Below are 19,130 nucleotides of genomic sequence, written 5' to 3'. Positions count from 1 at the left end.
TTTTAACTCGCTGCTGCGTGCGAGGCCACGCTGCTGTCTGGGTTAGCAGCAAAGCTTCATTGTGCAACGCTTACTGGCCTCCCCAGGCTGCAGCAGTTGTGTTTAAGGAGCACTGATGTTTGTTTTCCTTCCCAAAAAGATAAAGAACAATCACCTGAACCAAGCAATTCATGAGGAGCGAGAGGCCATCATCGAACTGCGTGTGCAGCTGCGGCTGCTGCAGCGAGCGAAATCAGAGCAGCAGGTGCAGGAAGAAGAAGAGGCGGAAAAACGTGGGGGTGTTTCTCAGCAGCCCAGAGACAGTGTCCTGGAGACAAAAGCAGCCAAAGAGCAGCCAAAAGCAAGCAAGGAGCAGCAAGTCAAGCCATCACCCAGTAAAGACAGGAAAGAAACTCCCATTTGATCGGGCTCCTTGGAGGTTCTTAAAATCAACTGAACTGTGCAAATTACTGTAACTTGAGTCAAACTGCACAATTATTGCTGGCTGTGTACATTATGTAAAGAAACTTCTTTTAAGCCCTGGAGACTTTTGTCTCCAGCACTTGTGGCTTCTACTCATCAGACTCAGGTGAGTTGAGAAAGGCCAGAAGAGTTTTCCAGTTAGTATCAGATTATTTCAAGACTGGTTTCCTTCAGGTGATTTAAAATAATTCAGTAACAGTTTTATTTTAAACCAAAACCATTATTTACATTCATCAGAGCAGAACTGAAGATCTCATTTTCAGTAAATGAACAAAAACCCACCCACACTTATTATTTGCCTTGTGAATCTGCTCATTCTCATTCACCATCATTTCTGCTTATTAACCTAGTCACTTCTTGCTTGTGCCTTTGATACCTTTCTGATGCAGATTATATACACGGGAGCTTTAAATTTATTCTGGGTTGGCTGAAAAGTTGGGAGACTGGGGGGTATCATGTTTACCTAACATGCCCTTAAATTTCTCTTTTGTTTTAAGATGTACTGAATAAATGTAAAACTTTACAGGTGTTATTTATGTCTCTGTATGATGAACCGTTCAGCGAGAGCCGCTTACCTCTTTTAGCAGCGTAGTTACCCCATTTGCTCATTTATAAACCAGCCCTCATCGTACCTGTGTAGGATAGGCCGTGTTCCTGCTGCTGCCCTTTAGCCAACAGCTTTCTTTTAACCCATTTCGTGTCCCGGTCCCTCGGAGTGAGCCACTGACGGATGCTTTAGGCAGTAATGGGGAAACCTGCCCAACCAAGCAATACCTACTTCCAGCTGCACTAACGCAACTCTCTTGTGCTTGCTGGAGGCAGCGAGGGTTCAGTGAGAGCCTCTTTTTGTTGTTTAACCCCCACCACCCTGGGACTTGCTTTTGGTTTGGCTGTTTCAATGCCTCCATGCCCCTAAAGCCTCCGGTCAGGCGGTGCTTCAGGGCCATTCAGTGTTGCAGATGCTCATGAGACGCGTCCGTCACGGCGAGGATAGACAGCAAGCTCCACAGCGTGCAGAGAGCCTGTCGTATTTTTTAAATCTGGGTATTTATTTTCGGCACCTGTTGGATGTGGTTATATTCTGTATCTATTGCACTGTTGTGAATCATTGGCCATGATTTGATTTTGTACAAATAATGCTTTGATATGTTAGAGAAAACGGCATAGTATTTTTTTAAAATTTGGGGAAAAAAGTTTATAAACACAGAAAAATGTGGTCAGATGACAAATGTAAACTAAAGCATTCTCCCTTGCCTTCGTTACATACATTTTATATTTGCTGGCAATATTTAAACTTTTTTTTTGTTTGTTTATTTCACACTAATTCCTATTGAATTGTCATGGATTTTTCTAATGTTCTTCAGAAAAATCTCTTAATATTGGTTAACTTTTATTTTGTTAGGATTGTATTTATCAAGCAAATAAATTCAACAGCCATTTGAAAGAAGTTTCTAGTTTATCTGCTTCATAACATGTAATACATTTTTCTAAAGCAAACAAGTCACCCTTCCTGGATAGCTCCCTGCACCTGATACAAAAATGAATTTGGTGCTCCTCTAAGAGAACGTTGTCCACAATCAAATTTCATAGACAATTTCCACAATTAAGCTGAAAATCAAGTTCAATTTGATCAAATTAAGGATTATTAGAGATGCATTCTATTTTACTCATGTCATTACTTCCAGCACAGGACCAGCTGTGCTTGTTCCTGCTGCCTTCACCAGTCAGATCTGACTCAGGTGGAATTGCTGCTTCTGCTGGCCCACAGCAGCTGTGAGCAGTTTAGTTTCCAAACTGCTGAAATGTTTCTTGAAAATTTTCTTTCACATTATCTCCAAGTACTTGTCTAATGAACAGCAGGTGAGGAGCTGAGGGTGCTCAGGTGCTGTTTTTGAGGCTGCCTTACCCCTCCAAGGTGCCTTCTTATCAAGAGACCCAGGCTGCCGTGCTCTGAACAGCACCTCCCCCAGCACTGCTGGACTTGGGAGAGGAGAGAAACCTGCAATGATGGAAGACAACTGGAGTTTCTCTTGACATTCAAACACTGCATCTCTTCTGCTCTTGGTAAAACATTTAAAAACACACTCGGTACTTCCACTTTTAACAACTGGGATTCAGAAGGACCTGCAGCCTTTTGAAGTCCCTCACGTGCAGCCACATGGCTCCATCTCGGCAGAAAGAGGTCACAGCACTCAAAGCAGGCTGGTTATGATGGCAGAGCTGTAAGATGTTTCCAAATCTGTTCACTTATCTTTGCTACTTCTCAACGGAGTTTAATCAGAACCAGGAGAGGAAAGGGAAGGGAGGAGTTGACATCACACATGCTAAATGAGCTGTCCTGTCATAGTCTTACATATTTACGGTGGTCTATGGGTAGGCTAGCCCAACTCTGCATCCAAACAAGAGGTTAATCACTTTAAATGCATTTTGTGTGTTGCCTGAATGCCAGCATAGGCAGGAAGAAAAGCCTTTGCCATCAGTGTCAGAGAGAACCCATGTGAGAAAACATGTGGAGAACAGCCTCAGTTTTTAGCCACCTTCCAGTCTCAGACTCCTCATCCTAACAAGAGCAAGGTTCCCGGGCTGAAATTAGTCTGGAGAACATGAGCATTAAACCAAGTTTTCCCTAGCAAAGGCCAAGAGAACAAAAGGAAGCCTTGCTGGCAGGAAGAGCCCTGACCAAAACATCCATCCCGAGCCACAGCCTGGACTTCCCTCTTCCCACCGGCCCTGCCCCTTTGGGATCAGCCACCCCTGCGCCCAACCTCTGAGGACTGCAGACGGAAGGGGCCAGCAACAACACACAGGTAACAAACAACCAAGGGAGCTCGATTAAATTAAACCAGACCTACGCCTGTCCAGGAGGGTTCCCTGGTCTTTCACCGAGGCTGCTGAACCCACACAAACATTTATTTCAGCGGGGCTGAAACCAAACCAGCTGCTCTGCAGTCCTCATGAAAGCAGGATCATACCCAGGGGGCCAGGAATTTGTGCAAAAGCCACTGGGGACATTCAAAATAGGAAAAAAAAAAAGATGATTTTTCAAACAACAGTCGTGACTAGGTTAAAAGCAAACTTCCCTCTAGATGGTTCCACGCATTTACCGGTTTTATTGGCGTGAAGTCTGCAAGAAAGTGCAGTGACGAAAGGCCCTCCAAATCCTTACGGGTCTCTGGGGAGGGCACAACAGAGGACAGGGTCCCCACTGTGAAACACAGCGCGTGGGAGAAACGCAGACACTGCTGCAACCGGGACATAGGGGAAAAAAAATATATATTTCCCAGCAAAAATACTCCAAGACGAGTGAGCCAAGACTTTGACGAACAATTCTCATTGTTTTCCAGTTAAAGACTGACTTGGCATGGGCAGAACTGCGACACTGCTTTGGGCAACCCTGGACCAGCAGATGACAACGTGGGAGCTCCCCCAGTGTCTGCTCAGACACACCGAGCAGCAAAGGAACGAATGCACAGACACGCAGCTCCAGGCTTTCACGAGAAGAAGCACGCACAAGAGGGAGTGTCACAGCATCTTTGGCAGCCTTCCCAGACGCTGCCCCACACAGAAAAAAAGGCAGCTCCTTTTTCACCACTCCAAAGTGAGATCTCCATTTCCCCAAGCCACACCCTCAGGGACATCTGACATTTCTAGCATTGCTTGCCTGAAAAAACTCCCTGTTGGAGTTAAGTGAAGAGACCCCAGCCCCCCAGCTGCAGATTGAATGCTCTGGGGCAGCTCGGAGAATAAGGCAAGTCCTCCCTTCCCCTTCACTTCCAAACTTCCTAACTCCAAACACTAGGATTTCACCTGAAGCACCAAAAAACTCCTCCCATGAATGCTAGGCTCTGCTCACAAGTACAGGATTACGTGAAGGATGCTCTGCTCTGACCAGCTGATCCCATTCACTTCAAAATATACCCACGACCCAGCACCAACTCAATTGCCTTTACACTGAGGAAAAACAGGGAGGGATTTATGTCCCCCGAACAAAACGGGGAAGTTGATGGGACTTCAGTGCATATTTCTGTAATGGGAATCATGTGGCCTGGGAGAGGAGTAGTTTCTTATTCCCAGTTGCTCTCTGTATGGCAGCAGGGAGAGCTCGGGACTCCTCCTGCCTGAAGGTCACAGCTTTCTGACAACCCGCTGCCACTCGGCGCAACGCACGGTCCAGTGATCTGCACCATTTCTGACCAAGTACAGGAGGACCTGAGGAGAAGCACATCTGACCAGAATAGTTACCTGTGCTACAGAAGCTTTCGAACAGGATGCAGGGTTGCATTTTTAACACAGGGTTATCAGTCACCCAACTAATAAATGGAAGCGTTCTGCTAACACACATCACAGGCCAGCTGCCGGAGCCATTTCTACCTCCTCAGGAAAACAAAGCTTCTCGCACTTCAGGTTCCACAGGCTGGAGGGAAGCCGACACAGGCACGTTGCCCCTGGAAGACACAAGCAGGCACTGCATCAGTGATTTTAAACGAGGGGAAAGAAAAGCAGCCACAGGACTGAACACAGGTTAAGGGCAGCTGGGGCTTACGGCTTCCCATCAGTCAGGGCTGAGGTGGATGTTTGGATTCGCTTCAGCAACCCAGAGCTGCCATTGCACACTGGAGGGGCAGGTTCCCAAGAGAAACAGGGACTCTGGAAAGAGAACCTAGCAAAACCTCAGTGACACACCGAAGTGCATCCACGCCATCTCTGAATACAGATCCCTTCACAATCCTAACGCAATCCCTTTTCCCCACCACAGTCATCAAAGCATAGAGAACCAGAAGAGAAAAAAAAAAAAGACACGAATTTCAAACTTATTCTTTTAATGTCTTAAAAAGGTCACAAGATTGCTTTCAATCTTATTAATAAATTTTATTTGGACAAGTAGAGAACAACTTGTATCACAACAGCTTTAAACAACATGATTAAAGACTGCAGCACTCCAAGGAGGCTCACAGATATGTACAGTAAATGAAGAAAAACGTTGCACCTCAGAGCTGATCATGATCAAGTTAAAAATACCTGACTTAAAGTATATGTGCTAATAAATTTCCTTTAGGTCATGACCAGCATGAAAATAATTAGGACACAGGTACTCAGCAAAGTTTTCTGCTAATGGGTACAGCAATATGCTGCATTTAAGGATTAAAATCAAATTCTAGTTTAGTGTTAGCACTGAGCCCTTAAGAGAAATCCAAATTTCTACTTTCCCCATTTACACACATCAAAGCTATTCCCACTTAAGGGTGTGCCCAGCTGCACACAGATCAAGTCCTTGAACGATAAAAACTCTGAGCGCTAATACTGGAGGTCTTACATCCTGGCATAAATTTGCCTTTCCAGCCATTTCAGCTATCAGTTGCTATAGAAAATACTTGCTAAGTTAACTCCTCAGGAGAAACAATGCAGGTGTCTGGAAATCCCATCCTTTCTACAATGAAAATGATCTGCCAATTCAAGTTTCATTTGTTCAGGAAGACAGAAGATTTAAGGCTTCGGTGGCAAAAATAATCCTCTGAGCAGTGTTTTTCTACAGTCAAGCTGACATAATTATGTTTACTTTTTCTTGACTTAAAATCCCTGGTATCAGGTTTAGATAGCATCCACCTGTTAAGTCTGGCAAGAAAACTCTCCTTCCAAAGAGGTTGTCCTATATCAACCATTTTAGAAGCATGAGGATAGTTTGTTTCAATTTTTTTTTTTTAATTATAGCAACATTCAGGAAGTTTTTAATACGTTGATGAAGCAGTGCTCATAGCATCATCTGCGATTTTGGTACTGGCAGGGTGTATGCTTGCGAAATACTTGACATCACTGTCGTCGTCCATCTGAAGCGCCATAATTGTTTGCTCCACGGCCTCTTGATGCGAGTTGGCAGAGTTTAGAAAATACTCTAGAAGAGAAAACGCACAAGACTTATAGGAGGAAGAGACAGATACAGAACGGAGTTGTAGGATCCAGGAGGGGAACACAAAAATAATGAGGACAACCACCAAAACTACACGATAACAGCAAGAATGGTGACAGCCTTGGCACGGTTAACAGAGGATAACAAATCACTGCACATCAGCCGATCCACAGTAGCTGTCTACATATGATTACTCAGAGCCTCCAGCACACACATGACAGCTAGCAACAGCCCAGTTCGGAGTATGCATCCTTTGCATTGTCCAGTATTTTAAACATTTTGCATTTTAATTCATACCATTGCCATATTTCCTAAAGTTTTCCGTGCTAGCAATGGCAGTTCTCGAGCTGGTGTATGTTTCGAGGAAGAAAGTCACCAGAAACAAAGCATTTCAAGTGTAAATATAGCTGCTCTACAAAATGGCACAATATTTCTAATGCTATTTTCCATTGCAGTGCTTTGGAATCTGAGCACTGCTGACTCCTCTGGCATCTGCTATGCATTGAGGAGCCTCTCCTAAGCAAAGCTTGCAAATGAAGGCACTCCAGGGAAACTTTCTTCTCACTGCTACCATAAAATTTAAAGCAAACAGCAGCCATCTCTTCTACCCCAGTGAAAGAACAGATGCCAGGTTTCTATGGAAGGATTTTTCTTCTTTATCCTTATTATACGCTTCACAGTTCACACATACTCGCTGTACCCTGATCGCCCCCTATAACTTAGCTCATTCAGGGAAAATAGTGCAAGAAGAAAAAAGAAAAGGCTGGCATATGAGCATGAACTCTTTACTTTCCAGATTTATGGAACAGTGGCTCTGATAACACAACAAGGTTTATGGTTTTATCTCAGCCAAGGCAGCACCCCACACCAAACAGGCTGTAAAAGCTCGTCTGACCCACATCTCACGCTGCTGCTTCTTTCCCAGCTGAGCATAGGGAAGGGAAGCGACAAAAAGATAAGAGTCAGCCCACTGCAACTGTTTCTGACCACTAACCTTTCTCTAAAAGCGTTTGCTTTAATGTTTTTGCAAGCAGGACTCGAACATTTGGAACCCTGTCAGATGCCAAGTGTAGCAAGTGTGGCAACAGATGCACAGCAAACTGGTCCATGGGCAGGCAGTCATCTTCACTGATAGTCTGGCAAGGAGACAGAGGCAATTTCATTAGATTTCAGCACCGTGAAGATAAAATCCCAACACATAACCAGAACTGACAGATCTTATTACTTTCCTAGCATGAATACAGTATGGAGTATTCACTAGGTTTTAAAATGTGGTACAGTACTTAATAGCACCAAGTCATAAATGATGCAGCACATTAGGGCTGAGGAAATTCAGGCTTAGTTAGAGGCTCATTTTATTTTGTATGAAGTCTAGTAACTCATTTTCAATCACTAACATTTGAAAGCAGGAGAAAAAAAGTCAAAGGCTTCCTGCCTTATCTTTTAACACAAATTTTGTCTTCGTTGTAACTAGGTGTCATATTAAGGCAAGAACAGTTTGTCTCAATAAACATCCACTGTAACCCAACATGCTTCTCTAAATAAGCTCAACGCTCACATTTCTCTAAACGCTTCAAAGCGCTGCCCTATTTAAGCAACTGTCATGATGGCTCACGGACAGCACTTTTGCTACAGCCTCTACATTTCACCATTTCTTTCTGCTTATTTTGCAGAGAATACTTTGGTTTTGACCAACCTACACTAGCTGGCTACAGAGGTACAAGCAGCTCCGAGAACTTGATTTCTGAATGATAATGCAAAAGGGTGTCCAGCTGCTGAAGCATATTATAAAATCTCACTTCACGCTGAGTAACAAAGCAGCTTCCCAACTCAGGGATTATTTTAATGACTTGGTTTTACATCCAATATCAGATCTGACAACCCGAGGCCGATAGCTAAGCTGAAGATGCACGCTTGCTCATCTATGGGGCAATGCTTGAGGATGCAGCCATCAAATCCATTTCCTTGGCAACAAGTTCTCAAACATTCATGAAAAAATTGTCAACAGACAGCTTAAAGAGTTCCAGGTGCTCATCTCCCCATAATTCTTCCCATCAAAATAATAATTGTATTATTATTAATGCATTAAAAATAATCCCTCCTCCAATAAAAAAAAGCAAAGACGTTTCACCTGGCAGATGAAGACAAAAGTCTGCCGACCAGACCATTTGCGGCATCTACAGAACTTTTCAACAAGCTCGTTCATGAGGTCTACCACAAAGGTTGATGTTGAAGCCATGTACAGCTTTTTTACCATTTCACTAACCTAGAAGAAATGGGAAGGAAGGAAGGAAAAAAACGTTTATTTCTGACCACCAGCTCTCAGAAGTCTGAAATCCCGAATTTCCTCAGGTTACTTTACCAGCTTGTACGAAATCCAGCGGACAGAAGACACTTTATCTGCACAGAGGCTGAACGCGATAGGTCGCAAGTAGTCATAGATGTCTCTGGCGCTGTACAGGTCTAGAAGCAAGATCAGCTGCCTGCAGGACGGAAGAACCACCAGGCAGGGAATATTAGAATAATGAAAACTTTATCTTTAACTGCAAAAAGAGTCATTTATATGTTCAAGATTGAATTCAAAAGACCCTGTGATGAGTCATTAAAGTGTGCTCATTTCATCATTCCTACTCAAGAACGCTACTGTAATAAACGCTGTAAACACACTCCTTGTTTCATCAAGCAAACTGTGGGATCCTAAGAAACTTCAGGCTGGACAGAACCTCAAGGAGTTCCTGGTGAGCTGCCCTAAACTCCACCATCTTTCCACGATGATGGCAAACAGCCCTGCTGTGACATGGGCCAGCTCCGTCAGCACACTCAGTTGCAGCCCCTGTAGACATGGATGGATCATCAACCACCACTGAATTCTACTCTAATCTAAGCAGAGGCTTGGAAAACCTTATGAGTAAAGACTGAGGTGCAGAACACAGTACCTCAGCCTTCTCTGCATCTCCCATCACTAAACTACCCACATTCTTCAGCCACAGCTCTATTTTCCTTTCCTTTACTCTTTCATTGCTGACATAGCTGTAGAAACTCTCGTTGCCCCTGACAGCCCTTGCAAGCCTCAGCTCTAGCTGAGCTGTGGCTTTCCTAATATAATGCCACATGCCTGGGCAACGTTTCTAAATGCCTCCTTTGCACCCTGTTGCTGCCTTCACCTCCCGGATAATCTCTATTTGCTTTCAAGCTGAGTTATGCGTTCCCTTCTTAGCCAAGCTGGGCTCCTGATAAATCTCTTTGCTTCTGAGCACCCAGATGGACCATCCTTTCATTTGCAGGACGCTGTTCTTAAAAATCTGTCAGCTTTCCGAAGCAACCTCACCCTTCAGAGATGCCTCCCACCAGAGATGCCATTCCACCTACCAGTTCCACGAAAAAGCCAAAATCAGCTTACACGAAGTAAAAACAAATGTCTTAAAGCATCATTTTTCCATTAGTTTCATCACTGTAAAATTTGTAAACACCCACAAGAATAAAAACAAGCAGCCAGAAAACCACGTACTCAGCCAGCTCTGCACGGAAACGCCAGTTCCTGCTGTTATCAGTCACTAGGAATTCCTGGAGCTGATAAAGATACTCTCGTCTTTTGTCGAGATGAAGGAGCTGTAACAGTAAACATAAGTTTATGTGGAGAAATGCAGCTTATGAACAACCAGGCACAAGAGCTTTAAAATACAATTAATGAAACACTTGTTTTGATTCAAAATAATTAATCTTTAGCAATAGTGTTGCTTTTCTGGGCTGAGCTCTATCATGCTTTAGTCAGTAAAATCGCATGGGGCATTATGAAAGCAAAATCTGATCTCGTCTCTACTTGTACTCTAGGAACCCAGAAGGGTAAGTGGTAAAGTAGTGATTTTTAAAGGTTTTTATGATTCGTGTATTTCAGTTCCAAAAATGAGGCAGTTACAGAAAAGTTTGAGAATTAAGTTGCTGCAGAGAGCTTAGAGGTAGCAAAAAGAAATTTAACTGAGTCCCCTAGCACCTGTGCATTGAATAAACAGAAAAGAATGCAGAAGATTTGTGATGCGGATGTTAAATACACCCCAGCATTCAACAGATACCTGACTGGGTTCCCATCAAGAGTTACACTGGTGTTATGTTAAACAGCAGGCACACACAAAAATTATTTCATTGGACCAAAGATGAACACAGACGTACCTTCAGAAAGTCATGCAAGTGTTTAAGCACACCTATCCTAACTTCATCTAGGTCTTTTAAAAAGCCATTGAACACAGGAACTAAATCTCCAGCTGTAAGCTGGTCTCCAAGGATGACGGCAAGTTCGTGGATGGAAAATGCTAGTGTCCGCCGAACTTTCCACTGAAATAAAGAAATGAATAAATTGATAAATAATTTTCATCTCTGGATCATCTGATATGTTCCAATTTCAAACTGACAGTCAGCATCTTTGCTGGACTTAAGAGAGAGTATTTACAAATCCAAGACAAACGATAGTCTCATTTCCTGCACCTGAATATCTCAGAATTCTTCGCCTCAAATCTTTTCGCTTAAATCAGTCCCACGCTACCATTCTTTTACTTGTTTAACTTATAAAACAGAACAAAAAATATATCCCACACTACTTCAGCTGGCACCTTTTAGCTTCCCTAATAGGTAAAGATTCACCCACAGAGAGCGCCCAGTAGTCCAAGGACTGGTAAGTGCATTTTCACTCCATTTGTTGAGTGAAAGCTCCATGTTATAATTTTTAAAAGCATCTAGTTGTGCCATTAAGTAACATCTCTTCTTTAGCACCTTCCAATTATTATGGGTACTATCCCTTTACCTGGATTTGGTGATTCAGTCTTAACCCAGATGAGAGTGGCGATGAAACTGAACAGTTTTGAAAGCAGGGTAATTTATTTTTATGTGTGTTTTAAATTTATTAGCTGGTTGCTTTTAAAGGCTGCGGAACAGTTAGGAAAATATGAGCAATAGCCACGTATAAAATTACTCACTACATATCACTGAGAATTGCTGCTCTGACATCGCAAGCAGCAAGTTCAAAAGAGGTGAAGTAGTCTGAGAATGCCTCAAAGAAAGAGACAATCTCCAAAAAAGGAAGGAACAGAGGACTGGGAAACAACTGCGAAACAGTAAAATGCACAAAGCCACCTCCTCACCACCTGACAAGGAAAATGCTGCTATTTCCAGCCTTTGTTTTTAAACCAGCGATGCTGCATTGTGATAGTGATGCTATCCCCTTATGACTAACTGGATACAGCATCAAAAGGCCACCAGATCCTGGCGTGAGGCTGACTCACCAAGCTCCAGACATGCCTGCACGGGCACATGGCTGCTCACACACAGCCCCACAGCCCGGATTCTCAGACCGAGGAGAATCACAAGCACTGCCGTGGTGAGATCTCAAGCAAGCAGAAGAGATCAAAGACCTTTCCTCACATTGCCAACAGAGATCCAGCTCCACAAATGCACTCCAACTGCCCCATTTCCTCGTTGCCCGAACACCACACACCCCCACTTGTACTTCAGCTCATTATATGAACACCTAACATTAGCAACAGGGAGCTCCACATAAAAAGCAAAGCAACCAACGCCCACTAAACAAGAGAAGTGATCCTAAACCTTCACATTATGCTTTTTTTTTTTTCCCCAGATTTTCTTGAGCTTACCTGCATGTCAGACGCCAGAGTCTCATAGGTATCTTTCAAGCAGTGCCAGTTCTGCCTGCCCAATGTCAGCGCCACGCCTGGCAGGCTGTAGGCACAGTGTTTGGCGATCTCAGTATCAACGGTTTGTGCGCGAGATGGATCGGTCATTGATAAATACTGATCCAGCAAGGCCTGAGGTACAACATCCTACAGCAAGAGAAGGGTAGAGAGTTGGTATCATTTTCAACACAACCTCCAAAGTTGATTAAGATTCCAGGAACGCCATCAGAAGAACATTTTTTCCACAACTGTAGAGAATTATTTAACTGCAGGCTCTTAATAAGAACGCAGAAGTTTTATATTTCGTACAACGTTCCACCAAAAAAGTTCCCAAGAAATGATGACATGTCTGGAGGCTATCAGAAAATATACAGACCGACATAACAGATGAGCGGTGGGTGGATCACTGTCTACTTCGGCAAAGCAGGAGGTTGAAGAGACTACATTTTTACCTTTCCACAAACATTCAGTCTCACAGGCTGTACAAATTGCCTATTTTAACTCATCCATAAAATGAGCAGAAGAGCAAACGTTTCAAAAATTGTTTTGCTGTTCCTCTCAAAAGCTTGTCTTTTGGGGGAAGAGGAGAAACACGAATTAAAATCCTGTGGTTGGGAGGAATTGGGAGACAGATTATAGTCACCATGAAGGAAAAGGTTTCTCCAGAGGCAGAGAACCCTGATGAAGACCCATCTTTCTCTCCACCGAGGAAATTAAAGCATCTGAAACGAACTTTTTTGAAAGCCTCTGTGTTGTTTTTCACCACCATCTTTGCTTCAGCTGTTGTCACTTCATCTCAGGCACTGACTCTGCCCAGGAGCATTTCCCCAGCACACAGCTGCTGAATAGCTCAGCTCCCAGCAGCAGCCGGAGTGACTGAGGCTCCCACTCAAAGAGTCGCGGTGTGCGGGGTGTCGCATGTTATACTGAACTCCAGAACAACAAAAATTCCCTCAGAAAAAAAATGACAGAGCCAGCTTGAGTTTAATGAAATGCTTTCACACCTTCTCTTCAAAAAGCTGTCACGGGATGAGGGTGCTTCCACTCAAAACATTTAACAAAAAACCTCGTTTCCTTAATAACCTGATTTCCGTTACAGAACGGCTCCCACAGAAAATGAAACCCAACGAAACCAGAACCTGGAAGTCTACGATAGTTGTTCTTGCATCAAACAAAAAAAAACCACTGTCATCTCTTATACATAATTAAAACAGAAGCAACTGCCAAATTAAGCCATTATCTCTGGAAACACTGAGTATTTTTAAATTACTTACTTAAGAGGTTTGCCATATTTTAGAGAAATTACATACAAAATGACTTAATGAGACTGACTGCATCAGACTGACAGCATAAAAGAAGTCTCCGCATTTATTTAAAAATCCTACTACTCTGACATACGCAGGAAAAACAGAAATCACAGTCATTTACCTGTACTTTGGATTTTCTTTCTTCATCAGGACTGAAACTACTATTGGTGCTCAAATCCGAGTCATTATGGATATAGTGAAGTGTGGAATCCATGTTCTGTTAAAAATAGACAAAAACATAAAAATTCATTTAAGGATTAAAACAAAACCGTCAACATCAGGCACTGCTACCCTCAGCTCAGGGCCTTTGTCTTAGATTAAAGAAATGCATGTTTTACTATCAAATCCAATTTTGATGCAGCCTGAAATCAGAAGTCTTATTAGATAAATCTTTCTGCTTTAAATTTCAAACAAGGACTCCTCCTAATCTGCTCCATTTTGGTTCTGAAGGAAGGAAAATCACAGGAGAGGACTACCTTTGAAACTGCATTAAGGAAAATGTAAATAATATGTGGGTCACATCGCTTCTTCCCCGAAGGGAAAACGAGAAAACATCTGTAGTGGATTTTGTTGGATTTGGTGCTTTGCATTTGTGCTAGGAAAAGGTCAAAATAAAGCCACTCTTACACACAGGAGTGGAAACTGATGATGCTGTTGCTCCTTTCCTGGAGGTGATTACTCTATAATCATCTCCACAGATGAGCTTCACCTTATAAAGCAGTGCCCGAGTGGACAATGGCTGTTGGCACCAGTCTTCAAACCTCTCAGCAGTTGTTTTTTTAAGCAAATTGGGTTTTTTGGGCAATCACTCAAGCATCCTGGGTGCATATCTGTGCCTTGAAGATAAGGACGAAGGCTCCAAGTCTGTTTCAGAACTGGAACATGATGCAAAGGTTTGATGCGCTATGATCAGCTGTGTCACTTTCTGTATCAGTGGAGTCCTCCAAATGCAGTGAGCTTTGCATCATCAGCTTGTGAATTTCAAGAAGTATGAGAAGAATATTTGAAATGCAGATCAGGCTGCTGTCTGGTAGAACAGGGCAAAGACCTTTGTGCCCGGTATGATCCAGATTATCTATAAACACCGCAGGGTGAGCTCTCGGGTCAGTATAAGCTCCAAAAGCATGCCAGCTCTGCGAGCTGTTCAGATCTGTTTGATAACAAGACTATAAGCACCTTCAAAAAACTATAAGCACCTTCAAAACAGCACCCATGATACCACCTGCCTTCCTTGGTTTGACTTCAGACACTCGCTTTTCCTCGTCCATGACCTGCTTTCATCCAAGCACTGATTTTCAGCATCACCTCTGTTCCTGCAGGTGCAATTTACCCTCTGTTTCCTCCGTGTTACCTGCACACACTGAATTGAAGAGTGCAGAGCCACAACATCAGAACATAGCAGGGTTTAGTCTTAAACTTTCTGCATCTCAACCTGGTGAGCGACCACCTCCGAGATGCCAACAGTCAGGGCAGAAAGCCAACACACGGAGAGCAGGGGCCAGTCCCAGGGGTCCAGATTGGAGCCCCCAGCCTCCTCGTGGCACCCCCCCTCTTCGTAGAGGGAGGTATGTGAGCCCGACAGAGATGGGCTGATTGTATTTGAGTTTCCTATCCCTTTATTCGCCTCCTCTTGCTCCCTCTGCCTTCAACCAAAAAGAGGGGATGCCCACACTCATCCTCTGAAATCTTGCAGAGAGCAGACAAACTAAAGAAAACCAAAATGGCTGTTCTTGAGAAAAAAAATGAAAGAAGGAACCTCACACTCAACCAACAAGCTACATCTATGTTCCAAAGCCTTATCTGCTCTCTTTATTATATCTTTTTTTTTTCATTTAAATAGAGAATCTCTAGCATTTAGCTCTAACTCACTCAGGAGCCTATACAGCTGGAGGAGGACAAGCAGTTTGATTTTGCTTTGTGTGCAGAACTGTGAAGGCTGCTTTCAAATATAGAATACTCTAGCCTGATTTTTCTAAAGCTCCCAGTTCAGTTCCCCTACCGATTCTTCGCTGCACCGAGACCTAAAACAAAATAAAAATCAAAATGAAGCAACAACAAAAAGACCTCAGCCACCTGCGAAAATCAGAGCTCTCTTCACTGCCAGAGGCAACAGGCCACTCGCCCAACAGATCACAGCTTGATGCCCAAATTCTAGGTCACCTCTGTGACATCCCTTCACTTGTAAAATAAGCATTTGGTTCAGGGCCAGAAACAAACAAGGAACTGGCAGATCACGAGCATCCTTTCAAAGAGCAAAACTGAAGCATGTGAAAACAATGTATACCAAAAACGTGACACGTTCTTACCCTTTGTCAGCACCCTGTTCTGTAAAGCACTAAAATGCAAGCACAGGTCCCTCTGAACAAAGACTACCCTCATTATTCCCCAAAATCAGAAGGACAGGATTCATTCACGCTGTCCTTTTCCAGGTTAATATTAAAAAATTGACTACAAAGGATGCTGTGATAAAGAAACACATCAAGCAGGATATCAGGATTTGGGGTGTGTGCTTTTGGTTTAAAAAAGGACAAACACATTTGCAGTGTTACATTATGACTGTGTATACAGAGCAGTACCCAAACACACACAACATTCCTCCACTCACCAAATGTTTTTGGGTTCTACAGTCCAACAGCTTAGATGAAACGTTAATTATCATCTAGAAACGCTGCTCTAATTAAAGAGGGCTGAAAAAGCCTGCACTGGGCTGACGTCAGCTCCTGGACTTCTCACGGACACTTATCAAAATGTCATCTGCACATGCCATTTACGCAACATGGTTCAACAAATCACTTGTTGTAGATAATGGAAATTGTATTTGGGAACCATTGCTTTCTATTTAATTACAAGTTGCAGAACTACGTGCAGTGACCAGTTGTTTTTGACGTAGTGTTTTTGACACTGTAGGTAACAGAAAATTAAGAGTAGTAGTATCAAATACCAGACTTCAGGCAGGCTAAGGACAGTGGCAGAATGGTGAAAAAAGAGGTGCAAAAACAACCAAAAAAACCTTCAAAAGTTTCCTAGTTGCTAGAATAGTTTCTCTTTCCACTATCCACACAACATTCTACATTTCAGGTCCTGAACTTCTCTAAACTACCATAAAACCCTTCTCCAAGGAGCATGGAAACAACCTACCTCTTTCTGCACACCAAAAAAAAAAAGAGGGAGCAAGGGAGGGCAATGCAGTGGGTACATTCACTTACTGTCAAGCAGGACTCTGTTATAAGCAAGGCACTTGCACAGTAATAAGCTGCAGTAGTATTAAAACATCTTAAAATATGATAGTCACAACAAAGATGTTAATGGAAACAATTTCAAGAATTTATCTGGATAAACACAAACCCAGCAAAAATAAAAATACCCCAAACGACTCATTTTTATTTTAGTAGCTGGCGTTTCGATCCCAGCCAACAAAACCAAACATCACGCCAGCCAAAGGAGGAAGCTTTTGACTGCAATTCCTGCACAAATACAGAATACAGCTCTATTACTGGAGCCCTGGAAATCTGAGTGGGGAAAAAAACAGAAGCACAAAGCACACATCTTACCTCAACAGCGTCACCGATTAAAGGCACGATATCACCCAGGATAGGTTTAAAGTTCTGTTGGTCACTGATGGTTAGCTCAGCCTGGGAGTCTGTTCCCTTGCCCACGCTGCTCGTCGTCTCTTCCTGAGGGTCCAGACTGGATGCTCTGAGTGCAGCAGACAGCACCTCCACTTGTGCTGCAGCATAGGAAAAAGAAGAAAACATGAGGGGCTGAGCTGCAATAAACTTTTAGCAAGGCCACAAAGCAACTTTTAGACATTGACTAATAACTTGAAGAACAGCTGAAGAGCTACACAGACAACGAATTCAAGATCTAGACCGAGTTCTCATAGCAACGCCAGCTGGATCTATGTAGGGAGGCCCTAGACCCCAGAAACTGTGCAGGACAGTTTCTTTATACTCCTTGTGCCTCCACACCACTAAGGCAGGCTGCACTGCTTGATGTCCTCTCATCAAAGGGTGCGTTAGCACTTCATGCTCTGCCATCCACTCTTTTGAAAGAGATCCAGCAGTTCTGAGACTCCTCTGCTTTCCAACCCTCTGCCTCCTGCTAATTAAAAAAAAAAAAAAAAGATAAAAAACCCACAACTTCTGTTGAGCAATGTTGAGCCTGACTGAAGCGGATCGGTATCACGAGCAACCTTCCCTGCAAGCAGCACAAAGTTCAGTGCAGATTGATTTATGTTGTCTTCTTTTCCTCTACCTCCCGAGCCATTACATTTACCCAGCCGTCCAGCAGCTCTGCTCGGCAGACAAATGGCTTTCCTAAGGTTTCTTAAAGGCTACGCTCATTAAATGACAAACAACACGCTTGTGTCCAATCTCACTTTGCCATACCAAGTTACAGAATCTCTTGCTCCAGTTTTTTTGATAGTTACCAACAAGAATTAGACAAAAAGTTGGGCTCATTTGTAGATAGAAGGCGTTTTTTCTGTGCAATATATCCATTACAAGAAGCACAACTGTAACTCAACACAGTCTCAGCTAGGAAAAATTGTATAACACTCAGCTGGTTGAGTGGTTTCTAGGTGAGGTCTGCTAAGCAGAAGCAAAGATGATTCTTTTCGATATGCAATGCCTGCTCCAGAGCTGGGTCAAGTTTCTAAAATATCTGGAAGATTTTCTTTCCCTAAAATTACTGCAATTCACCTCAACAGGAAAAAGCTACGGAAAATCAGACACTTCAAAAACGAAGCCAACACCATAGCAATAATTCCACCAAAAAAAAAATCCTAACATAATAATGCACCTTTCATGTATAATCACAGCATAGCATTAGGAATTTCACACTAGAAGTCTTAAGGTTAACAAAAGCTTGCTCCAACTTCTCTATTCGAGTGTTACTCCACTGACAATAATCCTCAGAACCTCAGGGTCCATGAGAGTGAACGGGATCAAGGTCAGTAAATTTCTCCAAAACAAATCAAATGAGAAAAAAAAACACACCTCACATACGGAAAGCAAAACCCCAAAATCCACCAACTAAAAGCCATGCAAAATAGGCGGACGTTTCAGAGCCTTTGCTAAGGCAAGATATGCCAGCCAGAGTGCTAGTTTATTCTCATTTAGAGAAACCAAACAAGAAAATTAAATGGAATTATATCCTGCCACACATCGAGGAGACATTTTTCACGAAGGCTTCTTTGGACACCACAAACTGCTTAAACCCTGTCTGGAAGGCACCAAATGCCTCCCTATTTTATTTTTTTTTTTTGACTGCTCCTCCATAGGTCCTGTCACACCCAGGGAAGGCTGCCAATTCACTGGAAGGTGAATTACCTGAAATCCATAAATATCTTAAGGTCCTAGCCAAAATAAAAAGCCAAATCCACGTAAGACTAGGAAGTGATGAAGTATAAAGCAGGACAAGAAACAGAGACTGCTTGCGTGAGTATGTGCTCATGTTTGCAAGGCTCCAGGCCTTGAAGATCCTGAAACTCAAGAGCATCCTGATGAGCTGTCTTCTCTGCTGGGGCACATCCCCTCATCGTGGCATCACACACCCTTCTCACTGCAGGGGCTGCTTCTCCTCCCCTTCTTTCACAAAGAGTTTGCACTGGTAAGACAGTCAGCGTTCACTAGAACTTAAACCATCCTCTAATTAATTCTTTCTTCCTCTGACTTCAGGTTCAGGCACTTTTTAGCACGGAACTTTTTACTCTTGGTTACTGCACCCACATCCTAAAACAACTGGCACAACCTTTGAATTCAAAAATCCTTTTTT

At 43.1% G+C, this 19,130-nt stretch overlaps 2 protein-coding genes across 15 annotated transcripts in view; one reads left to right on the top strand and one right to left on the bottom strand.

The window, feature by feature from the left end:
• Positions 1-1,909, top strand: part of RALBP1 (ralA binding protein 1) — a 28,779-nt gene extending 26,870 nt beyond the window's left edge. For all 3 annotated transcript variants that reach the window (XM_027452054.3, XM_072034710.1, XM_072034711.1), the window contains one exon: positions 140-1,909. In XM_027452054.3, the coding sequence (XP_027307855.1) occupies positions 140-403 (264 nt within the window). In that variant the 3' untranslated portion in view covers positions 404-1,909. The remainder of the gene's footprint in view (positions 1-139) is intronic.
• Positions 1,306-19,130, bottom strand: part of PPP4R1 (protein phosphatase 4 regulatory subunit 1) — a 59,540-nt gene continuing 41,715 nt past the window's right edge. For all 12 annotated transcript variants that reach the window (XM_072034704.1, XM_038173844.2, XM_072034708.1 and 9 more), the window contains 9 exons: positions 16,907-17,082; positions 13,477-13,572; positions 12,010-12,195; positions 10,535-10,696; positions 9,876-9,976; positions 8,730-8,850; positions 8,499-8,633; positions 7,362-7,503; positions 1,306-6,352 (listed from right to left, as the gene is read on the bottom strand). In XM_072034704.1, coding sequence (XP_071890805.1) covers positions 6,189-6,352; positions 7,362-7,503; positions 8,499-8,633; positions 8,730-8,850; positions 9,876-9,976; positions 10,535-10,696; positions 12,010-12,195; positions 13,477-13,572; positions 16,907-17,082 — 1,283 coding nt within the window. In that variant the 3' untranslated portion in view covers positions 1,306-6,188. The remainder of the gene's footprint in view (positions 6,353-7,361; positions 7,504-8,498; positions 8,634-8,729; positions 8,851-9,875; positions 9,977-10,534; positions 10,697-12,009; positions 12,196-13,476; positions 13,573-16,906; positions 17,083-19,130) is intronic.

The sequence above is a fragment of the Anas platyrhynchos genome, chromosome 2, assembly GCF_047663525.1.
Source record: "Anas platyrhynchos isolate ZD024472 breed Pekin duck chromosome 2, IASCAAS_PekinDuck_T2T, whole genome shotgun sequence".
Classification (NCBI taxonomy): domain Eukaryota; kingdom Metazoa; phylum Chordata; class Aves; order Anseriformes; family Anatidae; genus Anas; species Anas platyrhynchos.
Note: the sequence above shows the minus strand (reverse complement) of the source record. Positions and strands in the feature narration are given on the sequence as shown.